General features: G+C 53.7%; 1 protein-coding gene across 2 annotated transcripts in view; it reads left to right on the forward strand.

The window, feature by feature from the left end:
* Positions 1-16714, forward strand: part of UNC13C (unc-13 homolog C) — a 65933-nt gene extending 49219 nt beyond the window's left edge. For both annotated transcript variants that reach the window (XM_077317905.1, XM_077317906.1), the window contains 15 exons: positions 782-908; positions 1458-1554; positions 2023-2166; positions 3463-3540; positions 4288-4365; positions 4717-4746; positions 8404-8492; positions 8659-8811; positions 10042-10165; positions 11255-11311; positions 11551-11631; positions 12364-12511; positions 14078-14170; positions 14599-14758; positions 15058-16714. In XM_077317905.1, the coding sequence (XP_077174020.1) occupies positions 782-908; positions 1458-1554; positions 2023-2166; positions 3463-3540; positions 4288-4365; positions 4717-4746; positions 8404-8492; positions 8659-8811; positions 10042-10165; positions 11255-11311; positions 11551-11631; positions 12364-12511; positions 14078-14170; positions 14599-14758; positions 15058-15343 (1745 nt within the window). In that variant the 3' untranslated portion in view covers positions 15344-16714. The remainder of the gene's footprint in view (positions 1-781; positions 909-1457; positions 1555-2022; positions 2167-3462; positions 3541-4287; positions 4366-4716; positions 4747-8403; positions 8493-8658; positions 8812-10041; positions 10166-11254; positions 11312-11550; positions 11632-12363; positions 12512-14077; positions 14171-14598; positions 14759-15057) is intronic.
* Positions 16715-17098: the final 384 nt, after the last annotated feature.

Below are 17098 nucleotides of genomic sequence, written 5' to 3' on the forward strand. Positions count from 1 at the left end.
CGGGCAGGATGCAGAGGAGATCAGGAACCCTTTCCCAAGCAACAGGGAGGGGCTTGACACTAGAGCCAGAGCTGCATTCTGAAGAGGGGCTCTGCTGCTTGCACACACACACACACACAAACACACACACCAGTCAGCTGCCGCTGCAAGACTTCTGGCTTTGGGGTGTAGGTGGCAGAAGCTTCTCTGGAGAGCTGCTAGGGCTGGTTGAATGATGGCCTCGTGAGCACCCCACCCCAGTGGTGGTGGAAGCTCTCCTTGGCCGAGGTGCTCTTTCCTGGATCCTCAGTGCTGCCCAGGAAATACATGTGCACAGCTGGCTTCAAAATATATAGTCTGTCACTCTGGGCATTCTTACTGTTAAGTCCAGGTGCTGCTCTCTTGTTTTACTCCCCCAATCTATTAGATCCATGAAACTTTGCAAAGTGTTAAATTCTGAAGCAGTGGGTTTAAGGGGAGCTGAGGCTCTCCTGGGCGTGGTACAAGAAGATTCTGGTTCTTCTGGGGCTGTTTGTCCTGCAGGCCCTTTGGTGCCGAGGATCTTGCCTCGCCCTTGGCTTTGATGTCCGCATTGAGGGGGGTCCAGTTTTTCTCCAGCATTGAGACACTGGAGTCACTGTCCTGAAAAGACCGAGCCAGTCTGGGATGTAAAAGGCCAACATGGTTTCTTGTGCCAGGGCCAGCGACAGAGCACAAGTGGGTACTGGGAAGCGGCCATCTTACTTACAGCTGGAGCTTTATTAACTAATTTTCTCTTTTATTTTCTCTTGCTCCGTTACAGAGCATGAAAAGCAACGGTTATGTAAGAGCACAGATTATATGAATTTGCACTTCAAAGTGAAATGGTTTTATAATGAATATGTGCGAGACCTTCCAGCATTCAGAGACGCTGCGCCCGAGTACTCTCTGTAAGTTGGGAGTGTGTGTGAGGAGGAGGGTGGGGGGGTCTTCTATAGCTTTTATTCTCCTTTAAATATGCATCCCATTTATCCTTAAGCAAAGAGCCCACTTAAACTATGGCCCTGTTAAATGCCTCCCTCCACTCTTTATGTCCCAGAGACCATTTTCTGGAGCTGTAACACAGAAAAGGTTCTCCATCTCCCACAGAAGGGTTCTGCAGCCACAGTGGCTTGATGCTGCTGGCTTTTGCATTCCATTGCACACTAACATTCTGCCCCTTGCCTTGGGAGGCTCTCTTGTGCAGGGCAGAAAGGGGGCAGCCCCAGTCAGGCCACTTTTTTCACCCCTCTTCCCCCGAAGACTGTGGCTCTGTAACGTGATTTGGATATAGCCCCTTCCCTTTTACTTTGAGTATTCCAGCCCAATAGCCCACTTCTTTCACAAGGAAGAATATATGCTTGTATCTGTGTTCTTGTTTTTGACAAAATGGTTGCTCGGAGCAAAAAACAAAACCCAACAAACCCCTGTCTGCAAAGCTCGCTTGTTTGTGTCCCTAGGTGGTTTGAGCCATTTGTCATTCAGTGGCTGGATGAAAATGAGGACGTCTCCCTGGAGTTTCTTCATGCTGCCCTGGGAAGAGACAAGAAAGATGGGGTGAGAGGAGGCAGGCATTGGAAGTCTGGCAGGGAGGGCCCTGTGGGAGGGGGGTCCGTGAGTTGCCCCTTGCCTGCTGGTGCCCTGGTAAATTCTCTGCCAGGGATGGTCTGCAGAAGGTCCTTTCTGAGCTGGTGTTGGGGTGGCTGCAGCTCCATGCTTGGTCTTCTGTGGGTAGAGACAGAGGGCTGCACCAGGTTGTCCTCCTTGGGCCGAGAGCCTCGGGGGTGATACTGGCACATAGTCAGGGTGGGGGGTGTCTCCTTAAAGGAAGGCCGATGTCTGGGGCAGACCGTTCCGATCAAAGCTATTCCGGAATATGCCCGATCAAACACCATCGCTTCCCAGGGACCCAGCCCTCGCCCTGGAGCTGGATGGCCAAGAAGAATAGCTGCTGCTGCAGCCCTGGGAAGGGCTGTGGTGGAGAAAGGCATGGCCCTGCGTGAGAGCTCTGCTTGCTTCCTGTAGTTCCAGCAGACCTCGGACCATGCCCTTTTTTCCTGCTCTGTGGTGGACGTCTTCACGCAGCTCAACCAGAGCTTTGAGATTATAAAGAAACTGGAGTGTCCGAATCCAGAGGCCCTCTCTCGCCTGATGCGAAGATTTGCTAAGGTAGAGTGACGCCCTCTAGGCGTGTTTCCCACTGTGTTTGGGAGGGATGATTGGATGCGACAGGCTTCTCAATGAATCCCCCCAAGAGTGACCGACTGGCTGCCTGTGCTGGGCTGGCACCCTGTCGGAGAGCATCTCCTCTGTGGCTTGTGGACACATTACCCATTCCGGCAGCATATCTGCCCAGGGAGGGAGGGAGGGAGGGAGGGAGGGGCTGCATCCTCCATGTCCATCACGGGGGGCTTGTGTGGGCAAGTGGCCTCCTGAGCAGCGAGGCAGAGGGCAGTGGCCATGGCTGTTCTGGTCATGCGCAGGCTGTGGTGCCAGCCAATATATGCCAGGGAATGGCTGAGCAGTTTGGAATCTTTCCTTGGCCTGCCTTGGAAGGGTAAAAGGGTGGCAGGAGGCACACAGGGAAGAAAAGGGAGCACACATCTGCACACATCTGAAGGACAGTGTGTTGATCTGGTGAAGTCAGTACGGATTTGTCTCCAACAGGTCCTGGTTCCTTTCTCTGACTGAGGCTCCCAGGCTTGCTAGAGATCCAGCTGGGTGCAGTGGTTAGGAGCGCGGAGTTCTAATCTGGAGAGCTTGCTTTGATTCCCTGCTCTCCCACATGCAGCCAGCTGAGTGACCTTGGGCTCACCACATCACTGATAAAGCTCTTCTGACCGAGCAGTGATATCAGGGCTCTCTCAGCCTCACCTCCCTCACAGGGAGTCTGTTGCGGGGAGAGGAAAGGGAAGGTGATTGTAAGCCGCTTTGAGACTCCTTCAGTTAGAGAAAAGTTGCCTATAAGAACCAACTTTTCTTCTTCTAGAAACTCATGGAAACTCAGTTGATGTTGTTTACCTAGATTTAACCTACATGTAGAATGATACCAGGTAGATACCAGGAATTTCTTCCCCCAGTCAGAGTCGTTCAGCAGTGGAACGGGCTGGCTAAGGAGGTAGTGAGTGGTGGGTCCCATCATGCCAGCACAGGGAGGAGGGAAGGGCATCCCCCCCCCCCAACCCCATCCCATCAGGAAAGAGGGCAGAAAGGGGCCCGGGGGGGGGGGCAATTTGCTCTGGTTGGAGCATTGCAGTGTCATGAGCCAGCTGGCCGCTAAGGAGGCTGGAAAGAAAAACCCCTCTGCCACGAATCAGCTAGGCTGCCCAGGCCTGCCAGCCTCCCACTTGCAGTGTTGCGGGTGGGTGGAAGGATTCTGAGGAGCAAACCTTGCCTGCCTTGCGTGGGGCTGGTGGGCACTGTGATGCAGTCACGGCAATAACTGGGCTCCCGTGTTTGTTCCAGACAATCCACAAAGTGCTTCTTCAGTATGCAGCAATCATAAGCCAGGATTTCAGTTCCTGCTGCGATAAAGGCCATGTGGTGAGCTGAACAGCATTTTCGTGTGCTCCATTTTGTCTTCAATCTGATGCCATAGAAGCATTCTCTGTGGAAGGGTGACTGGTCGAGAGGGAGGAATGGGGTAGAGCTTGGGGTTCAGAAGAGCCCCGCTGCATCAGACCAGTCTGAGCCCATCTAGTCCAGGGGCCTGTTTCCAGATGCCCTGGAGGGCTGCACCTCCCCATCCCCACTGCTGCCGCTTCCTACTTGTCAGGGGCCCGGCCTGTGAGGAGGCACCCCCCCCCCCCCGGCTTAGTTTGTCCTATTAAAATACTGGACTCTTCCCTCTTTCAGCCTGCAAGGAAGGACCCTCTGTCTGAGGAACAGAGGGCTTACAGAGGGCCATGCTGGATCCTGTTCTCTGAAGGGGCATTGCACTGCAGCCGCCTTGTCCATTTCCAGTGGCTTGATGCTGGAAAGTTATGAATTAAGACTCCACTTTGGAAGATGTGTGTGTTCCCCCATAAGATAAAAGCCCAAGGAAATAGAAGAATGGCAGTGGGTGGGTGTGTGAGCAGGGGCTGTCACTGACCGCAGAAAGAAAAACCCTGGGGGATTGGGGGGGGGGGTGATGACGCATCAGGACCAGGAAGCTACTCAGCCAGGCTCCGCAGGAGTGCCAGTGCAGAAGACGCCTCCAAGTTGACTTCTCTGCCGTGTTGTGCTACCTGGAGGCAATGCTGGCTTCTGGCAGGTCCCAAACGTCCCGGCTGCCTGTTTCCCTTGCAGCCCTGCATCCTGATGAACAACATCCAGCAGCTTCGAGTCCAGCTAGAGAAAATGTTTGAAGCCATGGGAGGCAAAGAGGTAAGTGGCATTCCCCCACCCCTCCCTGTTCCTGCACCCAGTCACTCGCACCGGCCTTAAGGGCACAGAAGGGGGGGCCAAGCCCCCAGGGCTGAGGAGACATGCTCCAGGGAATGTGGCTCGCACACGGCCATGTCAGATCCTGGGAGGGAGGAGCCAAGGCTACTTCCGGCAGGGCTGATGACGGTGGCGGAGGGTTCCCCGGACCGTTCTGTGATTCCGTTTGGTGGTTTGTTTGCTTTCAGTGATGCCAGTTGCTTTTGTGGTGGGGGGGGAGGGGGGCTGCCATGCTTTGTCTGTCATGTCACCCTGTCTTTGTCTGACACCTTTAACTTGCCATGTCCTGCGCAGAAGCAAGCAGGAGAGCGATTCTCTTTTGAGGTTTGTGCTCGCCAGCGGCGTCTTCTCTTCCCCCTGATTCCCCCTCCCTCCTGCCTGTGCATCAGTGTGGCTGAGTCATCGGGAGGATAGGGTGTCCCCCAGTCCCACCCACTCTGGTCTGGGCTCCTCGGTTTTCAGGAGACAAAAGGCACTGACTTTGTCATAACTCTACAACAGCCATGGAGTGTTGCTTGACAAATGTATTTCCATTGTCCTCTCAAAGTGGAAGAGTTTTGAGAGGTTTAATGCTGTGGAAACCAGCTGGCTGAATGCCTGGTGAGAGCAGGCCCCAGGGTCCTTCCTGGAGAGACCTTCTGGAGGGTGCTTTAGGGGGTTGCCAGTCAAGGTCCACCCAAGGGAGGGCAGAAAGGAGACTCTTTCTGGGCAAGGGTGTGTGCCAGAGTCATCCGTTACGTAGTGTGGATGTTTTTCATGACTGGCAGGGGCCCCAGTCCAGCCTTTCAGCCCCATGGATGTGTGGGAATGCTTCCACATGCTAAACCAGACTGGAGTCTGAGCAGTTTTGATGCAGCATTCTGACATGTAAAGCACGGGAACTGCTGTCATCTCGTGGACCTTGACTGTAATCCTGTGCAACAGAGCAACCCCCCCCCCCATTTCACTTCTGGGAAACTGAGGCTGGGAGAGAGAGGACCTCCCACTAGTGGTGTGCTCAGCCTTCGAGGCAGGCCTGAGACTCTCTCACCTACACATGCTCCCTCCCTGCCCCTCCAGTCACTGCTGGGGAGGAAGTTGCTCCGTGGACCAGCATGTTCTTGCTCCCAGCCTCACTTCCCACACTGATTCTCCCAGGTGGAATCAGCAGGCGATCTCTTGTCCCAGCATGCCTTGGCACGGAAGCCCCTTCTCCTCCTTGCTTGTGCTCTGCTGAGGCTCAAGCAAGCGCTGTTGAGTGCAGGAGGGTCCGCAGCTTGCCTCCTTTCCTCCCGTAATCAACCTGCGAGTGTGTCACTTTTCTTTCCCTGGGGTTTAAATCCTCTGCTGAGAACAGGTGAATTCACACTAAATGTTCTTGGCTGCACTCATGGAGTTCCTGGACAATCTGTGCAAAAAGTCAAGTGCTAAAAAGTAGCACACTCTGATGAGCCAGGTATATCAAGAAAACAGGCTACCTGCGTCTATTGGAATCCCTTTCATAGAATGTGGAGGCCACTTGTTGGAATGATAAATCAGGAGGCCTCCACACAACTACACAGACCTCTGTGTGTGCATTTGCATACATACACACACACATGTGCAGAGTGTAATGCATAAGAATGGTAGGGCAAACAAGAATGAAGATCCATCTAAGTCCCACCTCCTGCCTTCTTCGGTGGCCAACCACATGCCCCCAGGAAACCCTGAAGCTGGTCTGGAACAGCTATTTGCCCTTTCCCCACCCCTAATCAAAGCAGAGAGGTCCTGCTTACCTGCCAAGGGCTCCATCCTCCAGGAAATGGCCTGTGTCCTTTCAGGACTGTCTTAGCCGGTGCCTGCATCTTGCATCAAGAAAAGCCACATCAATCAGCTGCCCATCAGTTTCATTGGGGGACCAAGGTTTCCAGAGTGGTGGGGAGTTACCCTGTGCATTGTTGTATGCCCCTTGATTGTATCACCCCCACCTGGGTTTGTCCTTAAAGTCGAAAGATCTTTAAACTTCTTAACTTTTCCCCATGAAGAAAAATTCTTTGGTCATGGTCTGTGCTGCCCTTTTCTGCACCTTTCCTAGATCTGCTTTCTTGGCTTGGGTCTTCTAGAATTCAGACACAATCACTCTATCCAGAGTCCTTCTCCTTGCTATATACATGTTCCTTCGTGTCCTTTTGGCCTCTTTAAACAGCTTGCACATCCTTGCTGTTACAGTCTGGCTTGACACCACTTCAGTGACCTAGTAATTGGCTCCTAGGAACAAGAGGTTGCAAACTGGTTGCTTCTGTTCCTTTAAAAGCCTGGTTCAGGCTGAGCCTGTCACCTCGGCACAAATTGCTCCCCACTACCTTGTCCCCATATGGAGATTCCCCTCTCTAACTGACCCTGGAACAGGTCACATTCCACATGGAAGGCTTGCTGTGGAGATCCTTCAGCCCAGCAACCTGCATTCTTCTTCTAGGACTGTGCAGCTACATTTTGGGTGCCACTTGTCCTCATTTGCACCATCATGCCTGATTCCTGTCCACTTATCTGACCCTTCGCTACAGTGAGGCACTGAGGCAGGTTACCCTGTGGTCAGCATGTGCTCCACAAACCCTTCTCTGTCCATTCCTAAATCTTGTGCATTGAGGGATGGTGCCTGGCTAACCAGGGAAAGGAAGATTGTTTCTGCCTTCCCCAGGAGGTCCCCCTTCTGCCCTAGGCAGCTTCCCTTCCAGTTATTAACCCCACCCCACCCCCTATAAGCACATATGCACTGGCATATATGATGGGAAAGCCCCAAGAGGGGCTTCCCTGAGCCTGGCCAGCTTAACCCAGCCCACCCAATTGCTGGAGTGCTCAGCAGGGGTTTCCCCAAGCGCACTCAAGGAGCTCTTCCTGAGTTTTTGCAGATGCACTTGGAGATATTCCCACAGTAAGAACATTAGCTGACCCTACTGTATCAGACTAGTGAGGGTCCATCTAGTCCAGCATCCTGTCTCAGCACAGTGGCCAACCAATTACTCTGGAGGTCCAACAACAGGGCATACAGGGCAAGGCCCTTTCCTTGAGGGATACTAATGCTTGAAAGTTTGGAAAGAGAAGAGAATACATGCAAGGCAATAATTCACGTTGTTCTCACCATCACTGCCACCGCCACCATGAACTGGGACACAGAAGGTGGTTGCTGGGCGGGTTGTCAGGGCTTGTGCATGGATCTCCCCAGTATGAAGCACCCTGGCCCTGCCTGCGCCCTCCTCGCCCAAGAGGGTGCCACAGTTTTCCTGCCCTCCAAGAGTGCGTGATGGAGAGGGTCAGGCCCAGGATGGTCCTGTGGCTCTTGGTGGGGGGGGGGGGCATGCCTGGCTCCCTCCAGATCCTCACCCCAGCCTGCACTTGGGTCAGGATCCTCGGACAGAGTCCTGGAAGGGCTGGGAATGACCAGTGTCTTCCTTTCCTGCATCTCCTGCCTCTGGAAAAAAGCATGGGCCCAACGAATCTCCTTACTCTGGAATGCTCTACACTAATGCAAAACAGCGTGGAAACTCCCTGCCCACCCATCGAAAAGGAGAGTGGCTGAAGACTATGAGAGCCACCAGCTGTGAGAAAGCTGCCAGCTCAGCCTATTCTCGATGGGCATTTTTGTTAGACTGGCCCCTGGATTAAGCCCTGTAGCCGGTTGGGGTGGTTTGCCATTCAAGTGAGACAGGCCCTTTGATTTGTTCCACTGGGTCTAGTCCGTGACTTGAATGGCTGGTTTAGGGCTCCATTTTCGATGTTCTGGCCTGATCGGCCAAGGGGTGCAAACCCACTGATCAGTTCTGCTGCGCGAGCCACTCCGTGGGGCTTGTTCAGAAGCCCTTCCTGGCAGGTGGGGCCTCGGGCAAAGGATTTCCTGCTTGGCTTAGCCGTGGGGGTTTCCACCATTGTTTTTCATTAATGTCCCCTAGTCCAGGGCTGTGTTTTCATCCTCACTAACTGCTGCGGCAGAGGGCTGTGCCTGATGTCTCCTGTGTCCCTTTCCAGCTGGACCCAGAGGCGAGCGCTGCCCTGAAGGAGCTTCAGATTCAGCTCAGCCGTGTCCTGGATGAGCTCAGCGTGACCTTTGGGGCCAGGTAGGAAGGGCACCTGCTCTCAAGGGACCCATCCCGCTGGTCTCAGGCTCTTCCTTGCTTGGCTCTTGCCACAGCAGAGGCTGGAGTGCCAGTTGCTGCAGGACAAAGGAAGTATTTCTGAGCTAACAGGCAGCTTATAAATGCTCTCTGTGTGTCCTTCTTCCAGTTTCCAGCCTGTTATTGAGGACTGTGTGAGGCAGATGAGCTTGGAGCTGAACCAGATGCGAGGCAACGGAGCTGCTGCCGCCGCCGCCCAGAACAGCAGTGCTGTGGAGGCAGAGATAGTGCTGCGCCCCCTGATGGATTTCCTCGACAAAACGTGAGCAGTGTGGAGAGGCGGAGGGGCCCCCAGCATGCTGCAGGCAGACCCAGTGAAGCCCCCTGCCCTGAGGGAAGGGCTGTTGCTGAGCTTGAGGCCTCTGGACAGCTGTCCTGGTCACAGCACCAAGGGAAGCAGAGCAGCTGCCTGTGCTCTCCATGCTATGTGGTGCCTGGGAGGAACCTCCCTGGGGCTCATCAGGCAGGCCGGTTGGCAGAGTCCTGCCCCAGCCCCAGCCCATCCTCTGAGCTACTGTGCTCTGCTGGTCCCCCAGTTGTCCCCTGAGGTGCACCAACTGCTGGACATGCTGCAGCCCTGCAGCCAGCAATGGGTCCCACCCGGGCAGCCTCCACACGCAGGGCCAGGATGGGTTTGTCTGCGTTAGATGTTGGCTTGTGTGCTGAGGAAGTCTCTAGGTCCTTGGAGAGATGCACATGTGTGGAAGACTGCCAGGCTGATGGGGGGGGGCACCCTCTCCTTTTGGAAGACCCGCCCCCTGGTGGGGGGTCATTGGCACAGCTGTCGTTTTCTCTTGGAACCTTTTAATGTTGGTTCTCAGGAGCGCCGTACTGCAGACATCTCTCTCATGTGACCCTGCAGTTCAGCGTGGACAGATCCTTTCCTGCAAAGCACTCTGGTCTCAGCGATGGCTGATTCTGTGGCACTTCTGGCAGCTGACCCTGCTGGGGACATCTCCAGTAGCTTTCTGGCCAGGCCCCTCCATCTGAGTGGGGAAGCAGGAGGCAACCAGCAGAACTCAGTCATCTTTTAAAAAACAACCCATGCTTGTCTCCGGGCCCAGGAGAGAGGACAAGAGCTCTGTTTAATAGGGCAGACTCCACGGAGCAAACAAGAATGTTGTTGGTAATGGCTAAGGACCAGAAGGGCCCAATGTTTCTGCCCTCCCCGCCCTCCCTGTCCCCGTGCATCAGCCGACATGGGCTTTTGGTGTGAGGGGCCCACCGGAGGGAAGCTGTGCCTGCGCTCGCTGGCCCCCAGGGTATGGCTGGCCTTTCAGCTCTCCTCCTCTGCCCCTTGACCCTTCCTGCCCCTTCCCTCGCGGAGACACTTCCACTCTGCACGTACCGGGCTTTCCCCAATACAGGTGCAAGCAGGGCTGCCCAGCAACACAAGGGTTTTCTCCCAATCTGCTTTTTGTAAGAGTCTCAGGCCTGAGCTGACCAGGATGTGTCTCTGCCTGGAGTTGGCTCTCTGCTCCGTATTTTCCAGGTTAAGCCTCTCAGCCAAAATCTGTGAGAAGACAGTTCTGAAGCGGGTACTGAAGGAACTCTGGAAGCAAGTCCTGAACAAAATTGAGGCGCAGATTGTGCTCCCCCCACTGACAGACCAAACCGTAAGTCTCTCTCTCCCGCTCATCCACCACTCCCTTTGGCAGCCCTAAGGACTCATGGGTTCCCAACTGCATGCTGCCGCTGCCACCACCACCCTCAGGACTTTTGACCAGATGAAGCTGCCATTCCCATGCCCCATTCAGTTGGGTGCTGCACTGAAAAGGGGGTGAGGCGCTCCCCTCATGCTGGTCTTCCTACCCGATATAGCTCCAGGGGACTGTCATTAGCGCAGTGGGGCAGCCTTAAGTGCTATTCCCCCCCCTCCCCCAAGAGCAGCACCCCAGAGCTGTTTCCAACGAGGGAGAGAGAGAGGGCTTCCTTCTTGCCAGCCAAAAGGAGGAGAATGAGGCACAGGCTACTCCTCCCTCCTGCCTCGGGCCTTCGGGACTCTCTGCTTTCTTCAAGTGGGGCCGACTGTGGAAGCCAGAGCTGTTGGGGAATGCATCTTCATACAAAGTGAGCTCAGTGGCTGCTCCCATTGGCTTTCAGTGTTGCCCTTCATGTAGGGCCATGAGCGTGGGGCTGGCTGGCTGGCTGGCTGGTGCTCCTCCTGTACAGGTGTGTGTGTGTCTGTGTGTGTGTGGTTTTGCTGCTTGTAAACAAAGGGGGGGGCAAGGAAGGAAAAGAGGGTAAAAAGCTCACTGTGGGCTTTCCCACTATCCCCATTCCCTTCCATTTTCCATGGGGACCTCCATTCTGGAGGGGGGCACAGCACTTGGGAGGCAACTGCCAGGAGGTAGGCCTATGGGCAGAGGCAGGTCTGCTTCGGAGGGACTTGCAGCAGATGCTGCTCTTGGGCCTACCCTCAAGGCAGGGGCCGTTGCCAGAGAGCTTTCCAGCTGAGCAGTGAGCAGGACAGGATGGCCTCACCGCCATCCAATTCCAGTCTGAGTGTGGAATGGGGGGCGGGGTGTGTGTGTGTGTTGCAGACTGTGAAGAAGGGCACTTCTGGCCAAGCACCAGGGTCTCCCCTGGACAGGGCAGCAGGACTCAGGTGGCAGCACTGGGACACACAGCAGGCTGGCAGCAGCAGTGGCAGCGGCGGCAGCAGGGAAGAGTCTCATGCCAGCCACTTGGCCTTTTGTCCACAGGGCCCCCAAATGATTTTCAGTGCGGCCAAAGACTTGGGACAGCTATCAAAACTGAAGGTAGGTGCAGCTGCAGGCCATGCGGAGAACAGCTGCGGCTTTCTTGTGGCCCAGAGCTGCTTGCTGGAGTAGACCAGTGGGGTGTCCACCCTGGGCCCACCTTTTGGTTGCCTCTTCCAGAGCCCTGCAGGCATTGTGGAGCTGGCAGGGGGAGGGTCTTGCACCTCGAAGGCTCCTCTTCTGAGGGCGAGGCAGGCTGCCAAGGCCTGGGCATGTCCAGATTGTGCCTTCTTTCCCAGGATCACGTCATTCGGGAAGAAGCCAAGAGCCTGACTCTGAGGCAGTGTGCCATCATGGACGTGGTGCTGGCCACCATTAAGGTAGGTATGACTTAATTAAGGGCAGTGGTGGGGATAGGGCAGGGGTAGTCAAACTGCGGCCCTCCAGATGTCCATGGACTACAATTCCCAGGAGCCCCTGCCAGCGAATGCTGGCAGGGGCTCCTGGGAATTGTAGTCCATGGACATCTGGAGGGCCGCAGTTTGACTACCCCTGGGATAGGGCCTGCATACATACCCTTCCCCTTTGAGGGTGGAGCTTCTTAAGGGTCCCTGTTGCCCCTGATGTTGCTTGAATAACTCTCTTTCCCAGACAGAAACCAGAAAGTACTGGTGGCTGCATACTTTAGAGCCACCCTTGCAGCTCAGGGAAATAAAGTAACCGAGCCACGTGAAAACGTGGATCTCCCCTGAAGTGCTCTCAGGTAGAAGGGAGTCTTGTCCCCTGAATCACGCCCCTCCTCTTCTGCTCACAAAGGCACCTGAAATGCTGTTGCTGCTGCTGCTGAGGCCCTTTTATGCCTTAGTGGTTGCCTGCCAGGGTGTTCAGGCATCCTCTGCTTTCCTCCAGGCAGCCAAGGGAAGCAAATTCTGTCACTCCCTCAAGCCCATCAGCCATTTCGGAACTGCTGAGAACAATGCGTCTCATTAGGCACTTCATTAAGTAATGGTGAACTAATGAAGTCTCCCTCCCAGCAGCTAAATCTTTTAGCCAGCATCCAGAGCTGCAGAGCAAAGTCGCTTGTCCTTTCACCTCTGCATTTCCACTTCTAGCAATACTTCCATGCTGGGGGAAGTGGGCTGAAGAAGACCTTCTTGGAGAAGAGTCCAGACTTGCAGTCTCTCAAATATGCACTCAACCTTTACACTCAAACAACCGATGTCCTAATCAAGAAGTTCATTGACACCCAGACATCCCAAAGTAAGTGACTGGGCATCAGAGGACAGGCTGCTAGAGAAATGCCACGGCCAGAAAGAGCTTCTTGCAGTGCTTGTTCCCTGTGTGGGTGGCAGTTCCTTAATGGAAAGGAGAAAGATCTCATGGTTCTGGTTCCTGTTTGAAAGGCCAGGACATAGTGCTTAACCTTCAGCTCAGTGAAAGAGGAGTTGTGGAAACCACCCCTGGTGGGGCTTGCACCTATTTTCCTGCTGCTTTGACCTAGGATTGGAGCCACTGGCCAAGATGTTTCGCCCCACAAAGGGTTGGGAAGTGACTCGATCGGTATTTCCCTTTCCTTGAATGGTGACGGTAATCCCTCTTTTCTGGGTCAGATCCAGAATCCCGGGAGGGGGAAGTTGGACGGGGAAGATTTTCACCATTGCTAGGCAATACAAATAGCTGTCTTTCCAAGGGATGAGAAAACAGTGGCACATTTACACTTGGAAGATAGAGATCTTCATCTCTCTCTCACACACACACACGCCTTTGCCACATGCTAATTCTTTGAGCAGAAGTATGTGTTTGCTAATCTAAGAATGGCTGTCTTGCCTCTCAGGGTGTGGGTGGGAAGAGTGCTAATTACAGAGCTCTGGCAGGAAAAAAGCACGCATGCCTCTTCCCAGTGCAGCAGGTGAGGTGGGAGCATAAGCACACAGTTCCCCCCCCCCCCATGCATCTGGACCATTTGTGCCCTGAATGAAACTGGGAACCCAACCACTTCTGTTTCTAGAGCTGGACTGCCATGGCTAAGCGGTCCTGGATACTTTCCAAGGAGTCATCCTTTGAAGGTGGCAGTTCATCAGAATTCAGTCACTTCTGGTCCAAATGTTTCCTCTTCTCTACTCCTCTGATGTCCAGGGCATGAGTAGAGAAGCTTGCCCCGTCTCTTGCTGGAGCTCCCAGGCCCTTTGAAGTCCTTAGGTTGGCCTGTGTGCCTGAGGGCTGCTTCCCCTCCCCACCCCCATTTCAAGAGCTGCCCTCATAAAGGTATGAAGCTTGTTTTGCCAGCATTAATCCACTTAGTTTCACGAGCTTGGATAAAGTCTTTATTTTCCAATTACTTTGCATTTGTACACAACTGCGGGAGAATAATTGAAGCAGTCTCCAGTGCTTGTCTTATTTAATTATAGTGCAGATCACTCCCCCACAACAGCTGGTGAATATTGTAGGGCCGGGCTGAAGTGTGGCGGGCACCTAGACTCATCCTGCCTTTGTTCTTGGCTTGGGCGTTGAACCACAGCCAAGAATTAAGATCAGAAAGGAAGAATTTGTAAAGGACTGCCAGAAGCCTCTTACGCTCAGAACCCAGCTGCCCCCCTTCAACTCCCCCTCCTTGCATTGCACTTTTGCTCTCTGTGACCCTGGTGCAGAAGACAGGCACAGCTAGCCTGGGAGTCCCCAGGGCATGGCCTCTGGGAAAGAAGGTGCCGCGTTCTCACTTGGCTACAACCCCAAAGTGTCCATGTGTCTCATCTAAACTGGAGCAAGCAAAAAAAGCTAATGACCAGTTTCACCAGCTTCAGGTTGAAAACTGGCCTTTCTTTGCAGGTCAGGCAACCAACAACACTGTAGGAGACATCTCTGTTCAGGTGGACCTTGCCACGCATCCTGGCACCGGAGAGCATAAAGTCACTGTCAAAGGTCAGTTGGAAGCAACAGAAGCAGAACCGGTGCTGAGTTGGACTCAGACTTCAGGCTCTGGAGCCTGCCTTTGGGCACAGAAGGATGACACGGCGGGTGGGCCAGAGTGGCAGAAGAGGGCCGGAGTTTCCTCTGCAGGTGTCATTGCAGCTGCTCTGCGCTCTGGAGTCTTGGCTCCACTCAGTGGTCTGCAGTTCACAGTTAGATGAGCCCCGTCAGCCCATTGGCAAGGCATTGCTTCTCTTCTCTCATTCCCGAGGGGAGCTTGGGTGCTAAGGCTTCACACAGCACCGTGTACGAAGAACACATGCGGCTACTCTCTGGGGTCTTGGGCCAAGGGGGGGGGGGGGGATCTGACTGCTTGCAGGGGAGATGCCACATCATGCTGTCGGTGCTTTGTCCTTGAGCCATTTGCTGTGTTGTTTTAGTGGTGGCCATCAATAACCTCCACTGGCAAACCACCGCCATGTTCCGGCCCTTTGTGGAGGTCTGCATCCTGGGCCCCAGCCTCGGAGACAAGAAGAGGAAGCACGGCACCAAGACCAAGAGCAACACCTGGTCCCCCAAATACAATGAAACATTCCAGTTGTAAGTGGGATTTGGCATTTTTCTTCCAGGTGCCACAGTCTCTCTGGAGACCCAACACAACCCCTAGCTCTGGTCCTCCTCTGTTTTGCAAGGGAGCAAGATTGCCCAGAGCAAAGCAAATCCTACCTTCCCTGTGATGGAGGGCAGACCTGGTGGTGAGCCAGCCTGCCCCAGGCATGGCATGCAAGCCCAGCCATGTGCTCTGCGTTGGGGGCTGCTTGAGTCTGGCCTCTGCTGAGTTGGTCCTGGCCAGTGCCTTGGAGGGGGTTGCCAATGCGCTCTGACCCTTCTCTCCGCAGCCTGCTGAGCCAGGAAGAAAAGCTGGCTGCCTATGAGCTTCACCTCTCTGTCAAGGACTACTGCTTCGCCCGGGAAGATCGCATCATCGGCATGGCTGTCATCCAGCTTCGTACTGTAGCCGAGAGAGGGAGCAACGCTGCCTGGCACCCACTACTGCGGAGCATCCACTTGGACACGACCGGGCTGACGATCCTGCGGATACTTTCTCAACGGACCAATGACGACGTGGCAAAAGAGTTTGTCCGGCTCAAGTCTGAGACACGCTCCGTGGAGGAAACCGCCTGAAATTCCTCACAAGTAAATGCAGAATGTCAACGCCACGATCCTTGACCCAGTGTTACCGACGTCTGAAACATGCATGTGTGTGCAACTCTGTGGGAATGTTTAACTAACTCTGTTTCCGTGTTTGCAGAATATAAGTACTATATTTGCAAGGTATGTCAAAGAGCTGTAATATCTTTTATACGTATTTTGGTCTTTGAAAAGAAGTAACTGATTCAATGAAGTGCCAAACTACAGTTAAGAGCAAAATTACTAATGGCATATTTTGAGATGTTGATTTTGTCTCCCCTGCTGTAAAAGTTTCCGAATAATGTGTCAGTTTTTTGGGTTGAGTCATTAGCTGTGGCCACTGAATTACCTTCCGTGCTGCCTATTCAACATTGTTGTCGTCCAAACTGAGTTGCCTCCTCCTCCTCCTCCTCCCACCCCTCCCCCTGCCCCGTGTGGCCTGATTGCCGGTTTCCATTTTATGCAAACTCTGTTTTAAGTCTCCCTTCCCAAGACCTTTTTCTACCATATATTACAGATGCAGTTACTTCAAGAAAGGGTTTGTAATTTTATAATTGCTGATATAAAGAACTAATTTTTGCATACACTTTAAAAAAAAGTGGAAATGTTTTATGCTGATGTTTTTTTCCAACCTTTCATATATATCACTGTGAAGAAATGCTGTTCCAGCATGGCCTCCAGACGCTATGCTTACCCACGTTTGTACTGATGTTTGATATCTTGAAATAACTTTGTTCTCCCAAACTGCCAAGGTAACACCACCATGTCTGTACTTCAAAGGGCAAGCCCGCCCCTGTACAGTGATCTGCTGCAAGGCCTGTGCAGAAGAGAGGCAACCACCTGCCTGCCTACCTGCCTGCCTGCCTGTGAGGACTTCCTGGCTGGCTTTGTTAGCGCAAGGAGCTCCAGGCAAGTGATCTCCTTGCCGTGGGCGGGGAGGGCTGCAGGATGCCTCCGTAGGCAGCCAGGGCTTTGGAGTGGGGAGGACTGAAGGAGCTGGGTGGCAGGCACAGGCGCTGTGGGGAGTGAATGGAGGGTCCCACCCAGGGGGCAGGGGCCTGGCAGAATTCTGTGGGGTGCCAGGGGTCTGAACTCTCCTGAGTGAGTGAGACGGGGATGCCCCTTCAGGAGAAGCAGGGTTGCGGCTGACAGTTCTCGCTCTGGCCCTTACCAATGTTTTCTTTACATCCTTAGCTGAAATCTCATTCGGCTACGTGCTTTCTTTCTTTCTTACTTCCTTACTTTGATTTTCATACGAGTTCAAAGGTTTCTACTTATGCAACTTGACTGTGTCCTGCACTGAGGCAAAATCCATGTGCTGTAAATATATTTGGTGAACAATTGTAAAATAAACCAAGAAACTGCTTCCTGTCGCCTCCTTGACATGAGTGGGATGTGTCCTGGCTTGGCACAGAAGGACCCTCCATCTCTTAAGCACTTTGCCAGAGCCGACTGGTCCGAGCCCCAGGAGGGCTCTCTTCCATCTAGGAAGAGAGCCAGTGAGGATGCCATGGCCCAAAGCAGGCTAGAGTCTGGGAGATCCAGGTTCAAATCCCTGTTCTGTCCCGGAAAGTCCCTGTGTGAGCTTGGGTCAGTCACTCACACTCAGCCCAACTGACCTTGCAGGACTGTTGGAAGGATAAAATGGACCAAGTGAGAACCTGAGTACCTTGGAGGAAAGGTAAGATACAAATTTTAGTTCCACGTCCTAGTTGAGGATATTTGCAATTAAAAACATGGCTAAGCCGT

Source organism: Paroedura picta, chromosome 18 (genome assembly GCF_049243985.1).
Source record: "Paroedura picta isolate Pp20150507F chromosome 18, Ppicta_v3.0, whole genome shotgun sequence".
NCBI classification, from domain to species: Eukaryota; Metazoa; Chordata; class Lepidosauria; order Squamata; family Gekkonidae; genus Paroedura; species Paroedura picta.